This window comes from Thunnus albacares, chromosome 5 (genome assembly GCF_914725855.1).
Source record: "Thunnus albacares chromosome 5, fThuAlb1.1, whole genome shotgun sequence".
NCBI lineage: Eukaryota > Metazoa > Chordata > Actinopteri > Scombriformes > Scombridae > Thunnus > Thunnus albacares.
Window position 1 is genome coordinate 21,976,667 of NC_058110.1, and position 16,883 is coordinate 21,993,549.

General features: G+C 40.2%; 1 protein-coding gene across 3 annotated transcripts in view; it reads right to left on the minus strand.

Moving 5' to 3' along the window:
* The window catches only part of LOC122982991 (dedicator of cytokinesis protein 3-like), a 49,245-nt gene extending 33,029 nt beyond the window's left edge, over positions 1–16,216 (minus strand). For all 3 annotated transcript variants that reach the window (XM_044352652.1, XM_044352651.1, XM_044352649.1), the window contains exons 1-5: positions 15,715–16,216; positions 8,470–8,553; positions 6,309–6,349; positions 4,125–4,180; positions 1,372–1,468 (exon numbers count right to left, since the gene is read on the minus strand). In XM_044352652.1, coding sequence (XP_044208587.1) covers positions 1,372–1,468; positions 4,125–4,180; positions 6,309–6,349; positions 8,470–8,553; positions 15,715–15,751 — 315 coding nt within the window. In that variant the 5' untranslated portion in view covers positions 15,752–16,216. The remainder of the gene's footprint in view (positions 1–1,371; positions 1,469–4,124; positions 4,181–6,308; positions 6,350–8,469; positions 8,554–15,714) is intronic.
* Between the last annotated feature and the right edge of the window lie 667 nt (positions 16,217–16,883).

Here is a 16,883-nt window from a genome sequence, read left to right on the forward strand (position 1 = left end):
TGGGAGTCTACATCCAGGTGGTTCTGTAATATCAGAATCTATTTTGAATCTAATCACCTTTGCCAGCATGTACAGGTCTCAGAACAATATGTGTTGCTACTGAGCCCAAAATATTTCCTGTGTCTGCAAGTCTGCTTTGACCTCCTCACGGTACAGAATTTCATCACCATTTCTCGTAGACCAAGGACAGCACTTTTAATTCAGGCATTCTCTGTTCTCCCTAATGGTATGACAAGCCCACATTACCACTCAGGTTTGTTTACATAAATGCAAAGATTAAGCGCCGCCACAATGCGCATAAATTTAATGAGGATAAACACTGCATGTTCTCAAAGGCTGGTAGCTGCTGAAAAACAGATTTTTGTCAGGGTTGATGAGCCCTTTCGGACGTCTATTCTGCAGGGCTAATTACGTACATTATAACAGATACACAGTTATGCTTAGGTCATTGCTCCCTGAAGTAATACAATGAATTCTAATTGGCAACAATAAGGTAAATGTATCAACATCTAGCCAATGATACATCCTATTATTATGGATGCAACTGTGGCAACATGGCCCATATCACACAGGGGGTGAGCACCAAAACGAGCACTGTTAAATCAGCGCTTCACATTAGTCGAGCTTCAGAGGAAGTTACATCACCACACCAATGCCTCGGGCTCCTTAGTTGCTCAGAGCATGAGCAGTCCTCAGTGCGAGGTTATGTAAAAACTCACTGCCAGCTCCGCAACGTATCCACTCAGCTCAAAGCCTACCAACCACTTCTGCCTGCCCCCTCGACACTTAGCAGGATTAAGGATGCTTTAGGTTTCCAGTAATCACTTCTGCCCGGCAAGTAAAGGCTGACTGAAGGTGGTGAGCAGTGCTGGATCTTAAGATGATGCAGAAACTAAGAGGGGCAGGCCAGGATCAATCAATGGCTGAATGACACAGCATGAAATTGGGTACGACAGGTCTGTAGGCCATTATCTGTGTCCAACTACCATTTCTGTTCCTATATAGATAGTATATGAAAATGTAGGGTGACAATCTGAACGACATACTATGGGGAAATATTTAAAGGAGCTGTCAGTGTATGTTTAGGCTATATCTCAGGATATTCGCTACTCTTACTGGCAGACCTGGTTATACCAGGTGTTAAATTAGGTGAACGGGTGGAAAAAACTTACCACACTGGAAAAATCTTATTCCATCAAACCCCTTAGGAGGATTCAAAAGAAACAACAAAGGATGCAGTTTCTTCTTGCAAGAGCTGTTTTTCTTCCACCTCCCTTGGAAATCTTGCTCATGTTAGATCTAGTCTCACATTTATTGCTCAGTGTTTTGTTTTGATATGAGTGAGATGCACTGTCACATGGTGCTACTGACCACATAGAGCTGCTTCCATAAGACACCCCATTCCTGCAGCGTGGAGGTGGTCTCTGTGATAATAGGGTCCTCGAGGGGCACCACCGTCTCGCACAGCCTGCAGCCAAAAAACATGAATATGAGCGTGCGCAGAGACACATATACACAAATAAACACAAACAAAACCACATACATGAACGTCACTGCTTCAAGAGAGCTTTTTAGGGATGAAACAGCTATGAGATGTCAAAGAAGTAATATCAGGAGGAGTAATGAGATTTTCTTAAGCTGCAATTAGTAACCAGGGTGGAGCCTTCCAGTAAAACCACAACAAACATCCTTCCTGTGTAACCACAGTCAAAAGGAAACATTAAACCAAAGGTTAGATCTCTTGTGACACTTGGCAATTTGTTTGCTAAGCTCTGGCCTATGCTGTAAAGAATTAACTCTGATACTGTATCATTGTTTTTGCAACAAAGGAAGCGTTTCCGCTCATGAGTCAGGGTGATTGTCTGTGGCGGCGATGCTTTGGGAGACCTACGGAGATGCAGTAGGTGTGTCACCTCATTAACTCCATGAGACAGCAAAGCAGATTTCCCAAAGTGCAACTCCTGGAGCGAGAAGTATAATAAATGTCAATTTCCAAGACTGCACTTTTAATTGTTTGAGTGCAAACGAGAGTCCTCCTGCTATGTGGTAGCTCAACTGGAGGACTGGAGGATGGTGATATAACAGCCAACTCCCAGTCCACACTGAGCCGCAGACCCCAGCCTGCAGATTTAACATCCATGAGTTCAGGCTGATAAAGAGCTCTGCTGCCTGTCTTTGTCTTCGCCTTTATTTTGGCCGTCTATTGTGATGGGAACTGTAGATGACCGCTGCATGTACGTGTGTGTGTGTGTGTGTGTGTGTGTGTGTGTGTGCATCTCAGCAGCCGTCTGGTGGTAATTCTCTTGAAGATTGGATGCTCACAAATCAGTGGTAGGTGAAACTAAATGACAAAGGAGGGAGGGATACACATGCTCTGACATTGATCAGTTGATAGAGCTGTATTACGACCCCCTGTGTAATGAGCGAAAGAGAGCTGCTTAAACTCCATAAGAGCCAGTAGTTCTGACCAGTATAGAACAAACAGAATTGTCTTTTACTGTCACAGCTCATATCGTCCTCCAACATCTCTCAATAAAGTTCTGGTGTGATGGATCTGTAGCAGCCAACAGAGAAGCCATGGGTCTTCAGTATTGTGAGATGCACTCCCTTCCTAAATAAAATGCTATGTGCTGCAATAAATTTAAGAGGCTGTTTTTACTATATGTGTCTGTTTAATAATAGACACATTTAAAGTCAATGACACAGATTATGTAATGTTTTGTATTTATGCACAAGGGGTTCCCTAACTCTCGTCTTACTGTGGGTGTTGTGTGAGTGATATGGATAAAATCTTCTATCACAGTATATGTAATTTCATATTGTGATATTGATGTATATCATGATGTAGTTTTCGGGAATTTGGATGAGGAAGTATTTATAGACATATTTGAATACCTCATCGCCAATCATTTTAATGTAAAAATCCTGTAACGAAACAGTGTATAACACTGCCCAGAGTGGCCCAAAACATCCAAAACATATTAAAGGAGTTGCTATATTGTCATATTGTTCAACCCATGCAGTCGACAAACACTGTCTCAACTCTGATTTTGCAAGTTTTTATATTCACACTAAGTCACTGAGACATGCTTTGTTCTCTCATAGCTTTGTATTGTATTTTAAAGGATTTGGCTGGTGATCTTCTATATTTTTCTTACTGTCAACAAATCTCATGTGCGGAGCCAAACCAACAATGAACTCATCCTACTTACAAGTATAGTGTGTGTATCCAAAACCTGATATATCATATTCCTCTGTACCCTAGACCTCTGTCGTTGTCCAAAAGCTGATGTTATTAAAAACATGTCAGTGAGCCACACTGTTGCACTGGATGACATCGCCACAAAGAGTTTGAGCACATTAGTTTGTTTGAAAGCAGCTCTAAAGACTAACGACAGCAACCACGTTTTCAGTGACTGCACTGAAGTTATTTGAGAAATTTACTATGTATGATGCAGTACAAAGTCAAGAGGTTGTGATAAGTAGCACAACAAGCTAGTGAAGCTCTGTAAATTGAACCGTGTTCCTGCACATGCACAGTGACGTCCTCCTTACACAGAACTACTCTCAGGAGACTGAAAACATGATCGCTGTTATTAGTCACAGGAGCCATTTCTAAACAAACGAACATTACCATACTCTTCACGGTGAAGTAAAATGTCACCCAGTACAGCGGTGTGGCTCACTGATGTGTTTTTACTAGTTTCTGGACAACAATGGAGGTCTACAGCACAGAGGAATAAGATATATCAGACTTTGGATACTCATACAATACTTGTAAGTAGGATCAGGTCATTGTTGGTTTGGCTCTGCACAAATAAAGAAAATCGCCAGCTATATCTTTTAAAGCTGTCCTGACATGGTGGGTTCTTTATGTAAAAATAATTGTAGATTTGAAAAATAACATGTATAAGTTCTATTAGCTCCACTGACCAGTAAGTATAAGTCACTGAAGCTGAACACAGATCTCCAACATCACCAAATACATGTGCAGCGGAGGTTAGTATAAATGTTGTTTTAAGTCTCCAAATATTTCTGGACCCTCTGCGGTACATTTGTGAAGCCTCGCTGTTATTATGATGCTGCACATGCTCAAATAAAAAAAACTTTGTCATGCAACTTACCCTCTGTTGGTCACTGTAGATTTCTTCAAGTGGACATAGCTGACTGGGAAAATACCCTGCGGACAGAAGAAGAAGAAGAGATGTTACAGAGAGTGACAGGATTACATTCTTAATTCTCCTGCGTCACATAACCAAAATGTACAGTACTGTGTTATGTTTGTGTTTGTAGTCAGAATCACCTAAACCCAAGTGCTACAATCTTAAAAAAAAAGAAATCTTACAATTCTGCTGGCAACAACATGCAGTAGATGCTGAAGGAAATGCAAGATTGCACTTCCTTTATGCATATTTTGACAATTTCTGCTTTGCTGTGTGCTAACATTTTCTGCCACACAAAGAAGAAGATGATGTGAGGCACCTACTGTTTGCACACACAGAGACGAGAGGCAGAGCAACGTGCAGGAGCCCTATTGTGTCTTGGCTTAGCAGGGGAAGGGCATGAGAGACCGAGTGGTGCCAACTGCCACCCTTGCAGTTCATCTTTCTAATCTGCCAGATGTGAAGAATTGGCCACAGTGAGCACTAATTCTCTCAGCATAGAGAGTATGGGGGCGAATGAATGTGGGCAGCAGAGTACATAACAAAATGGAGGGGTGTTAGTAAGAACTGTAAATAGCTGATGAGAGTAGAGAAGGACAGCATGTAGCCACTAACACCTACATTTACCAGGACTGGACAGCTTTTGTGCTTTCTTTAAAACATTCCAGCAGCATCACATAACACCTCAGTTTCTGACATATCAGTTTGAAGCAGATTAGACACACAGAATAGCAAAAATTACCAGCGCCTTTCATGTTTCTAACAATATATCTGGCATTTGTGTTTCAGATTGTGCCGCTGTTTGTATTGTGGATATACAAACTTTACACCTTGACTCTCTAACTTTGTATAAGACCTCAGAGACTACTCTGCTACAGGTTATCAAGACTGTAGTCTGTCATAAATATTCTTTACTGAACAATCAATTCTATGAGAAACAGATGTGTCCGTCATATATAATAACCATTTACTGCAGTGCAGTGTATTGATCTCTGTCAGCAGTGATGGTGCTGTGTTTGAGTTCTGCACCTATGATCTTCTTCTTAGCAAGCATTGTGCTGAGGATTTCTCATAATCACGTTGTATGAAAAGACCCTCTATAGCGAACTGAGAGGTTTGAATTAAATCCCTCCGTTCTGCCTCAAGTGTGAACTTTCTTTCTGCTTTGATCAAAGATACACCACAACAAGTGTTGCTGCATCAGCCACTCAAGAAAACAATTTCTTTAGTGTTATGGATTAGGGAAAAAATGGCATAAAAAATAACTTGTTTTGGTATAATGCCTTGTTTTCAGATTACTAATTGCACCATCTGCTGGCTGAATGTAAAACCAAATATGGATTTTTCCAAAGAATTCTGCTCAGAAAGGAAAACAACACAGTAGTACAGCATGCATTCATGATGATGTGTCCATGATGCTATGAGGATCTGAAAAGCGTCCTTCTACAATTAAAAAGCAAATGACAGGGCCTCATTTTAATGTGTGTATTATACACACATCTCTTTTTATATTTGATATTTTCTTCTCATTAAATCCGCTGTGGATTTTTCCAGCATTTGTAAATATTCTCTTAAAGATGGCATTACATTTAATGCTTCTTTGCTGTGCAGCCAGAACAACATGTTTAAAATGATGCCTTTATGAAAGCACCTCTGGAAATACAGGTCAGAAGATTTCTATTTTTGTAAAATCAAGGCTTTATTCAATGAGTTAATCAGTCATTAAGGTCTTTGATGTCTAGACAAAGTTATTTCTGGGATGCACATCGCTCACATCACATTATCATTCACAAAAATGCATTGGTCTTTGATAAAACCTTCATGTCGAGATCATTTTGTATTGCAGGGCAAGCAGTTTTACATATGTTTTGATGACTCTTTATTTAATATTAGATTATCTTTCTCGTAAATACTGATTGACCAATAATGTATTTAGTTATCAGTCTGGAAAATGCTGCATTATTAATGTGCAAATATGAGGTTACAATCCAATAGTTTTTAGTCTTCTTGCCTTGAGATTCAAATATTGAGTCTAGTAATGCATTGTCATTCATTCCAAATTCATTTGAATGCAGAATACTGTATGTAGCCTATGAGAATCAACATATTGTCAAAGCATAATTGTGTGCATGCTGTTATAATTACCTTGATTGAAGGCTTCTTGATGGAAAAGCCTCTGTACCAACCTATTGGCAAAATCAAAATGCACATTAGACTATCTCACAATGAAATACATTATTGTGCTCTTTATGTTTGTGTCAGTACAACATTATACCATGGTACTTCGTACTTGTGCATGGCTCAAGCAGTTTGAAGAAAAGGCCAACCCACTTTTTTATGGGACCACTAATCAAATCGTACCTGAAAGAAGTGTCAATGTGAACATTCATATCTGCTGGTGTAATAAAATTGCTTTCATCACAATTGCTAAATTATTTTACATACAGTGTATTTTAGTCATGTTTACTTGTTGACATTGGTGGAATGTAACTAAGTACATTTATTCAAGTACTGTACTTAAGTATAATTTTGATATAATTGTACTTAACTTGAGTATTTCCATTCTGTGCTACTTAATACTTCTACTCCACTACATTTCAGAGGGAAATTTTGTACTTTTTACTCCACTAAATTTATTTCACAGCTATAGTTACTAGTTAGTTTTCAGATTACAATTTTATACATAAAACATATGATCATTTTGTTATATCTGCATTGTTATAGATTAGACTATAAACAGGTGTTAAAATCAGCTCTAACTTGCCAACATTAAAATACTGCTTACATGTACACATTAGTTAATCAGTTAATTCAAATAATATACATGTATGATAAATATTACACTCTAAATCGGGCCATTTTTCATAATTTATTTAAATTTATAGTACATTTTGCTGACTATGTGTACTTTTACAGGACTTTTACATGTAATTCACTATTTTATTCATACACCACTGCTTCTTGACTGTCAACTGTAAACCATGTCGTTTTCACATATGCCGTGAATGTTGAAATTTAATGTTAGCTTTGACTAGCTAAATAAATTATTGCTGCAGCACTGACTATCAGTATGGTTTCCACAAAACAGCTTAAACAAAATGATTAAACTATACTTGCCTGTCCTGCTGACCATTAAAGGCAAGCCAAACTGCTTTAATTGATTTTGTGGTAAATTAATTTATTGGCCTTGAAGGAATGTAGTTACTAACTAACTAGCTAGCTAACCCGCAGCCGTTAGATTAGCTGAGGTTTTATCTACATATTAGCTAGAAGTTAGCCAGGCTACATCAGGAGACAGGTCTGATAAATAAAAATAATTGCTGTGGGTTTTCTCCACTATGGAAGCATACAGAGCCCCTAAAGTCCCAAAAGGTTATACTGTTTTATCTTGTGGGAACAAGTTATTATCTTGTGCACACAGGATAATAACTTGTTGGCAAAAGATTTAAAAAAATGATCACTTTTAGGGGCTCTGTAGTTGTGCATTGCATTCACCAATTTAAAAAAATTGGAGGCCTTATCTCATAATTATGACTTACTATCTCATAATAACGAGAAAAGATCTCATATAATTCTGACTTAATATCGATACACAAGACATAATTATGAGATACGGCCTCCTTCTTTTTCATTTGTGAATTTAATGCCTATCCATACTCACACCACTAGCTCTACTGACAAAAACGTAATGTGATTTACATTCTAACAAATTTATACATAAATTGACTTTCATGTCAAATTCAACATGACTGGTGTTGGTTGGTATTCTTCAAGGTTTAGCTTCAGTTTGTTTGTAGCAGTTTCAAGACCTCAAGTACAAGTTCAAGTACAATCTCAAATCAACTCTAAATAATGTGTTTCAGACAGTCGCCTCTATTTTCCCTATAATTAGTACCAGATTATAGTTTCCAAGAATCTTCCTAGAAAATGATTAAAAACTGCGAACCCATAAAGTAAAGCGTTACCATTCCCAATAATTGCTTAAAAGCCCTCCACACACTGCCAGTAATAAAATTCTGGTGGAGAAATACTGAATCCTTTATTTATTTGCCGAAAAGTAGTTAAATTTAGACACTGAATCTTAAACAACTGGAATCAGCCTAAAACACCCTAAAATGTATATAACTGGAGAATATAAATTTCTCTCGGGTTGCTAATAACCCCCATTTCCTCTGAAAAAATATATGTTGCATCAACTTTACCTGCCTGATATCTTATCTGCATTACAGAGCTGCTATTATTTACAATCAAACACACTCTGTTTATCACAGATCTGCAGTGCCATAGAAGATTTGATTGCTTTTACCTTCACTCTTCTCCAGAATCTGTACAGTTTCCCCAATCTCCAGGACCAGGGCCTGACATATTGGTGACCGGAAGTTGCAGATCACTGTGCAGAAGAAGAGAAAAGAGTAAAAAAAAAAATCATTAGACAACAGTGATAAAGAAATATTTGACCTGATAGTAGTTTACTGTAACTGTCAAAAGAAATTAGATTACAGATAAAGATCTATGCTTGTTTTCATCCTAGTGACCTCTGATTAAACAAGGTGCATCCTCTACACTGCTGTGTCTCCGCACAGCATGTGTTTTAGGGTTGTAGCAGGACAGTTATTGTAGCTTTTTAATAAGCTGTTTAATGCAAACATCTAAACACAGTGTCACACAGGAACCACTGCTTAGCGAACTGTAAACAAGCTCCCACCCTGAAGTGGGTAGTCATTTTAATAGGCAATTAATTCTTAAGCGGCCTGATTTCTGTGCAATGTTAAGTTAATTGAACTGTCTCCCAAAATAGAGCCCACACAAACTGCTAAGTAGTATGGTTAAACACTGCTTTATCATAAGTCGGTATTAGCATAAATCTTCTGTGCCTGCTGCTATTGCAGCATCATGCAGTCTTTGGCCATACAAAGAAACATCATGTGACTCAAACGCTAATCAAGGACTTGATTATTCTTAAGGGAATAGATGCCACAGTAAAGGCCTTCACAGTAGGACTGCCTCTAGAGCCTTTGGGGGATGCTCTTAAAATCTGAGCAGCACTGCAACTCGGCAACATGAGCCATGCAACATACAGTATACAAGCCTCAGTAAAGACAAACTTGTTTAATAATGACGGCGCTCCACTGACGATTTCAAAACCTACAAATGGTGGCCCTTCAAGGAGAGTTTGGTGTGAATCATTATGCTAATGAACTAGCCAGGGGACCCAGTGAGGGGGAGGAAGAGAAGGAGGGGCTTGGGCTCGGCTCTGCTGCCTGTTTGAGGGGAACGAGTGCTCAGTTCCTGCGCTGGGGTAACTATGGCAACAGATCATCTACAAACTGGAGGGCTTTCTTCACTGTAACTGCTGCAGGGATCTGGGCATTTTAAAATGGCAAGCTTATGGATGCTGCATGGCACTAGAGTTCAAGTCAAGCGTATTGGGCATGTATTAGAGGGAGAGATGGATAGACTTAAAGAGCCTCCTTGTCACCTTTTCAGTCTGCCTCAGGCCCTTTTCCAGCCAGGGCTAAGTATTTCCTATTTGAGAGTCCCATTCTTTAATGGCCTCTGTTTCATTTGAATTGCAAAACCTGCACTCACACCATTTGAAAAACTCTTCAGCAGAGGCCACATCAGAACAAGATGAGATTGTCATGTTTGAGAGAGATGGGCGCATCACACTGGCTTATATTTTCATAGTCCTCCCTCACAAAACCTCCACAAAACACTCTCTCATTGTGCCCAATGCATTAGCATATCCTCAAAACATAACCAACAAAATCCATCTTCAGACTTCAACATGTTGAACGTAGGATGTTGGAAGGACTGATGGGACAGGCAGTCGAAAATGTTGGCAAAAGCATACATTTCTACTCAGCAACAGTATATCAATCCAGACTGTCCCTCTTTTTAGTTGCATTCACAGTCCACAGACCATCTAATGGCCACTATTGTGTAACCAGTAACTCACTGGTATGAATTATGGGGTTTTTACCCTTTCATAACTCACACACATCTCCAGCACTCATTTACTCATCACCTACAGTACCAAACACATTTGTGGTTAAATTTTTGGGGTTGGGGTGCAACCCTGATTGTCATTTTTCCTTCTCTTCCAAATTTTATCTGCAAAGAAAACTAAATGGCCAGAGTTTAATCTTGCTCATTCCAGCTGGTCTCAGATAATACAAAAGTTCTAGTATCCTATTTCTAATAATGTTTTATTTGTTTGGGGTTTTGTAGTGGTGAAAACTAAATATAAAGAGCACAAAACGCACCTTGGTACAGACTTCTTAGGGCAGGCCCCCTTAGTTCGGGGCCCTGGGTTGTCACAACTCATAGTCCCCTCACTCTGACACCAAAAAGTACAACACATGACTCTGTCAAAGATTTGAGAAGCCACAGCTCTTACAGTAAAGATATTAATTTAACCAAAGTGCAACCTTTCAGCAATATGATGGGAAGCAGATTCCCTGAGTAATCTGGTTGTGACGTTCAGTTGAAGTCAAAACAAAGTGCGAGTGTTGATCACAACAAAGAGATGCAAAGTCTTTTCAGAAATAATTATCAGCAAATGAATAAAGAACAAAAACAAGGCCGTGCAAATGGCTGAATCATTCTTCCAAAACCTACAAAGGCAGTGATTGTCCAAAATAATGAGTTAAGTTTAAGATAGATAACATCATCATAGCATAAAAAGTGTGGTTACTTTAAATGAGGTTCATAATTATAGAGCAGATGTTTTGTCAAAATGTAAAGAAAAATATAAACTTAAAAGCACACAACAATCTCCTCTTCTTGTGCTAATTTATTCTTCAGATATCCGCCAGACGTTTCTACAGCCTGAGAACAGTCTCTTAAGAATCCAGTTTTCTGTGTTGGCGTGAAGTGAGAACAGAAGCTGGAGTTGGTTTTCCATATAAGCACCTTGTAACCACCAGCAGCAGCTCTTGCATAAAAAAGTGGCAGTACTCCTGGGTTTAATTATGCAAAATGTTCTTATATTTGAGCCATCAACTTGGCCCTAACTGTGGCCTCACACTGTTCACCTTTTTATTGAGAATCATATGGGGGGGAAAATCACCCGATGAGTATCAAACATCAAAATTTAAAATAAGCATTAGACACAGCAGACTGGAGACAAACTGTCACATAATTCTAAAATATTTTAAAATCATTAAGGCGGCCTGTGTGAAAATGAATCACACTCTTCTTCTGTTGTGTCTTTATATTCTAACCTGCTGCTCTTCACCAGCAGTGCTGCCACCCATGGTGCACAGGAAACAACCCTAATATAACCAGAATGGTCATGTCATGACTCAATGTGTTCTTTGATATAGGAAACACATAAGTGAACACTAAAAACCACCACCTTACCTTTTCGATTGTATCCTGCAGTGTTGCAGTGTGAAAGGGACTTTTATGTAATGTTTGCAGCTAATGTGGCAATGCATTTCTCTCCAGAGCATTAAAAGAGAAGTTGTAACACCATGTATGTTGTGTCTTTGTTAAGAGGTTTGTCTTGTATCACAACACTTGCATCACATTAGCAAACTGTGATACTATTCAAAGTTTTCACATTTACAATGTATTTTGCAATATTATTTGCACACAGAAACCAATGATGACATATGCGAAATGTCTCCTTAAAATATGTTAACTACCAACTCTGTGGAACTGTGTGTTTGAGTTTGGGCAGCTCATCCGCTAATCGGAAGATTGGCGGATCGATTCCCGGCTCATCCAATCCATATGTCGAAGTGTCCTTGGGCAAGATACTGAACCCCAAATTGTCCAAATTGTGAATGTGTGTGTGAATGATTAGATCTTCCTGATGAGCTGGTTGGCACCTTGCATGGCAGCCCCTGCCATCAGCGTATGTGTGTGTGAATGGGTGAATGTGGCTTGTAGTGTAAAAGCACTTTGAGTGGTCAGAAGACTAGAAAGTATAAGTGCAGTCCATTTATCATTTATTTACCATTTGAGTCTGACCTTTGACCTATTTCCCTTGTCTAACCCTCACTTTCCTGTTTCTTGTTACTCTCTGCAATATAATATAATGCTCAACTGAAAAGAGAAATGTCAAGACGGACGTTTGTTTGTTACAGTATATTTCTGTAATAAAATGTTTGTGCATCATCACACTCAAGCCAACTGCAACCTGTGAGCTGTAATTTGTTGAAAAACAATATTGCTCTTACATAAATCAGAGGAGGAGAGGTTAAGTATCACCTTCCAGTGTTAATACTTACTATTATAAGCTGTCATGTCTTGAAAAATGTTTTTCTGGTCTATGTAATACAGTGAAACTTGAAACAGAGCATGTATGGCCTGATGACCTTGTTCCAGAATCAGTGAGACACACATACATTACCTCACTGTACAATGGCCCACAGGGGAAAAATATTCTACAGAGAAAGGTGAGATGTCATCAAAAACCTGCCAGTACAACAGTAAACACTATTATGGCTTATAAATTGTCTGATGTTTTTTTCTCTAAACAACAGAGTGCTAATGACACTGCTGTACTGAGGAACATTTTATTAAAGAGGACATGTCATATACACTGTGTTCATCTAATCTGCAGCACTGAAATGAACTTATGTTCCTGGGTTTTCTTAGTCCTTTTAGTTCCAGTCTCAATCATGACTTGTGCAGGTGAAGCTGAACTGCTTACTGAGTGCTTCCTTGAACCGTTGCAGTAGTGCAATGTGAGTATGCAGACCATGAAGGTCCTGCTTTACTGGCTTGAGTAGTCCTGTACCAGATCTAGCTAAGTTAAAAATTACACAACAGTCTTTGGGCTTCGCCCACTGAGTCATGTTGCAATGCACGACTTGAATGCACACTCACTTACTCAGACATATTACTGCGCTGAAGTCTTGCTAACCAAGGGATTTCTGCCGCAGAAGCAGAGCAGCATTTTACCATATCTGATCCCAAATCAGCGTCCCAGAAATGTAGGCATGCTACCCAACTGCAGGGGTGTGTGGCTGCAATTTGATGATGACTATGTGCATGACTACCACACTATATACTTATTTATTGTGCTTGTGTTTACGTTAGTTAAGGCATAGGAAACTATAGCACCGATGAACCTTGTGTTAAAAGACAAAAGAAATAATCCAGCATTGGTGATGAATCCAAGAAATGCTCACCCAAATGCTAAATGAAGCTGAGCAACTTTCCACTGCGGATGGGATCAAGGGTTAAAATCATGGCTAAAACCACTAAGAAATATCTCTAATCCTAGTCTCAGTTGAACATTAGCTCTGTCTTTTGTTCTGTCATGAACACATTTGATCCTAGAAATGTCAATTTGAGATAATGGTGGCCTAGTTTGCTTGATTATTTCATGTACTGCGACAGTAGTTGTGTCTGAGCCGCGTCCATGTGGCCACATATAAAGCCAGCCGATTAATTTCACTCTTATCTCTCCAGTGGGCAGGTACTCTGACACAGCTTTACAGTCAGAGAGCAATAAAAAAGTAAAGAAATTATTTCAATATTGCTGTTAATATGAAAGATATCCATCAGTGACTCATTTGCAAATAAAAGAATGAATAAGTAAAGTTCAACTTTCAGAACCAAACCATTTCAAGAAGACTGGACTGAGGATTTATTAGTGAATTTACAGATACTTAATCATTATAATGTTAATAATCTATTATCAATCATTTACAACCTAAAAGCCATCTATTATTTTATTTTTATTGCATGGTAGGTATTTATCATGATTTGTTATCATGACTTATTAACTGGGAAACAAAACAAGTAATTACCAGATTAATTGGTGGTTAAAATAACCATAAGGAGGAGTTCCATAGAGAGCAACACTACATGTCATCCAGGCCTTTGCTGCTACTCTCCAAGTGATTTACTAACTGATATTATTTCCTGCATAAACATCCGAGAACAAAATAATGAATAGGCAGCGATTCTAAGAAAGACATTAACGTTTCATGAGGTGGTCTCCAACTGTTTCCTGTTTAGATGAAGCCCATTAAGATAACACAGGAGAAGAGAAAGGCCTGGCTGGCTGCTGACAGTCCACAGCTCTGTTTCATATCGGTGAGAGACAATTTACAGGCAATGACATAATAAACAAAGAAGATAGTGAAATATGCAAAATGGTGCCACTAATAACACATATGAGGCAGGAGAAGAAAATAACAACAAGGCTTTTGTGGGGCTGTACAACGCGTTAACGTCACAGGCCAGCAGCGCGGGTCGCCTCATCTACAATGCTGTTGAGGAAATATTTAACCTAGAGTGTCAACACGTTATCTGAGGCGATTGACCAGAGTCATTTGAACTGCCTTGATGAGGTACAGTATGTACTGCGCTGTGTAGGTACACGGCGGCTCCGCTTCCCCGCATTTCAGCACCGTGGACAGCGTCATCTTCCACATTTCAGCACCGTGGACAGCGTCATCTTCCACATTTCAGCACCACGGACAGCGCCAGGTCACTCCGCACCGACTGGCTGCGGAGGCTGCGCCGAACTGTTGCTTCCACGCACAAAGCTGCCTCTTTTCCGCCTTCCTCTCGTTAAATATTTGACACATTTGCTCTTGAGAAAAAAAAAACAACTGCAGCGATTCTCTGATGGATGAACGGATGGGTGGGTGAACACACAAACGATTTCAATGCGATAAGATTACTACACAGCCACTAGAAGTGGTGATATTATGGTGGAGCCATTAGGGGCTTCCAGCAGGCTGCAGTCTTTATGAAGAACATGACAAATGCAACGCCTCCGAACAAAAGTGTAGGCTATGTGTGTGGGCGTATGTATGTGGGGGTGGGTGGGGGGGATCATGTGCGAGGCAGCATGAGTAGCCCCTGCAAGTAACAAGCTGTCATATGACTGGAGAAGTGCTGATCTTGCATGGGACACTTTCACCTCTTTCTCGGGGTCAAAGGGCACACACGCAGGGAGAACATGTACAGTACAGTACAGTGCAGTCCCTGCAGCAGCAGCAGCAGCAGCAGCAGCAGCAGTAGGGCAGTTTTCTGCCTACAGGTAGACTCCAGCTTAACTCCAGCCTACACCTGTTGGAGGGACGCAGTCACGATGCCCCCTCGTGGTTTCTATACGAACCGCGTTTCCCCCCCCACTCATCTTCCTCCCCCCCTCCAGATATGCTCATGAAAAGAAAAGGCTAAAATGCTACATTGACGCATTTTTTTGTTTTTCTACAAAAGCACAAAACTAAAGAGTAGAAGCCTGATTTAAAGCAGCGCCTGCGGTTGTGTATAGACTGCGATAGCATCTTTAAGGTGGTGGGTTGTAGGCTGTATCATCCCACGCAATTTCCCTTTCTATGCAGTCACTGGCCGTGTATATCAGCCATTATAAGTATATGTGTTTTTCATTGGGTGTAATGGACATAATAACAGGGAGAAAACAGGCTTGGTATCCTATGCGGGATGTCGATGAACAAAATTGGGTGTTCCTGATGCAAAAACTGCCAGCTTAAAGCGCTGTATAATAAAAGTCAATTAAAAAGCTGGAAACCAAACGTCGCAGATTAACAATAAAAGGTGCAAATTGACTCACCAACTCCGATTTTCTCCTCTTCTGTAGGTATCCACATATTTGGTTATTTTCCCTCCGGTAGAGCAAGCCACATTATGTCGATATCGTGAGATGATGTTGCTAAAAAAAAGAGAGAGCTGAAGGCTACAAATGATCCTGGCTGCTCATACATGGGACTACATGTCTCGACCGGAATCTGTCTCCTGACGTTTGTGTGTGCAAAAAGGGGGGGAGGAAGGACCATCAACGCTTCGGTATCTCCGCTTTATTATGTCCCGGCGTGTGTCTCCAGTCTGATGCAGTCTCTGTGTCCACCTAATGTAACGCGCACACACACACACATACACACACACACATACACGCAGTAGGCACGCACGCACACGGTGAGCGGTTTTCTGGTCTCCAGAAAAAAAGGTGTTATTGCAGCAGCATTTCAAGTAGAGCTGAGGTATTTCTTTTCCTCGAAGCTTAATTATTTCATTTCTTTGTTTTTCTTCTTTTTTCCTTTTTTTTCCTCTCTAGCCAATCGCGCTCAAGTCCACAGCTGATCCACAATAGGCTGCCCAGCCCGCGTGAACGGGCGGTATCAGTCGGTAATTAGTAGGTAATAGGTCGCGATGTTGTTCACCGGTCCCAACTGTCGAGGTGCTGCGAGAAAATACTGAGAAAACAGCAATTTACCATAAGCTGCGCCATCTTCATGGTCGTCACATGACTCGTTTTGTCAACACTGATGTGTCAAGCATTTGCAAATATATGCGCCCTCCCTCCCTCTCTCTCCCTTTCCCTCTCCCTTCTCTCTCTGCATGGCAGTTGCATCCATCACAAACACAAACTGCATTTTCTCCAGCCATAGGACGCTGGATGCTGGCTGGCAGTCTGCCTTTTTTTTTTTTTTTTTTGATTGAATGTGTCGCTTTAGGGGGCTGCTCGCCATAAAGTAGCTCCCGGTGTTACAGATCAGGCCAAACCATGTGGGGAAGCACCTCCTGGTTGAGTCATTTCAAAGAAACAGACCCGCTACCGGCGCTGCTTTGTCATAGTGCAGTCATGCTCACCAAAGACGAGATGCAACTAATTCCTAACGGCCAATTTCCCCCCTTTGGATTTGACTGATAGGTTTGGCAAACTGTGGATTTCCCAACAGACCTACATCCACAGAGCTACCAGCTGATTCATGGATCTCATAA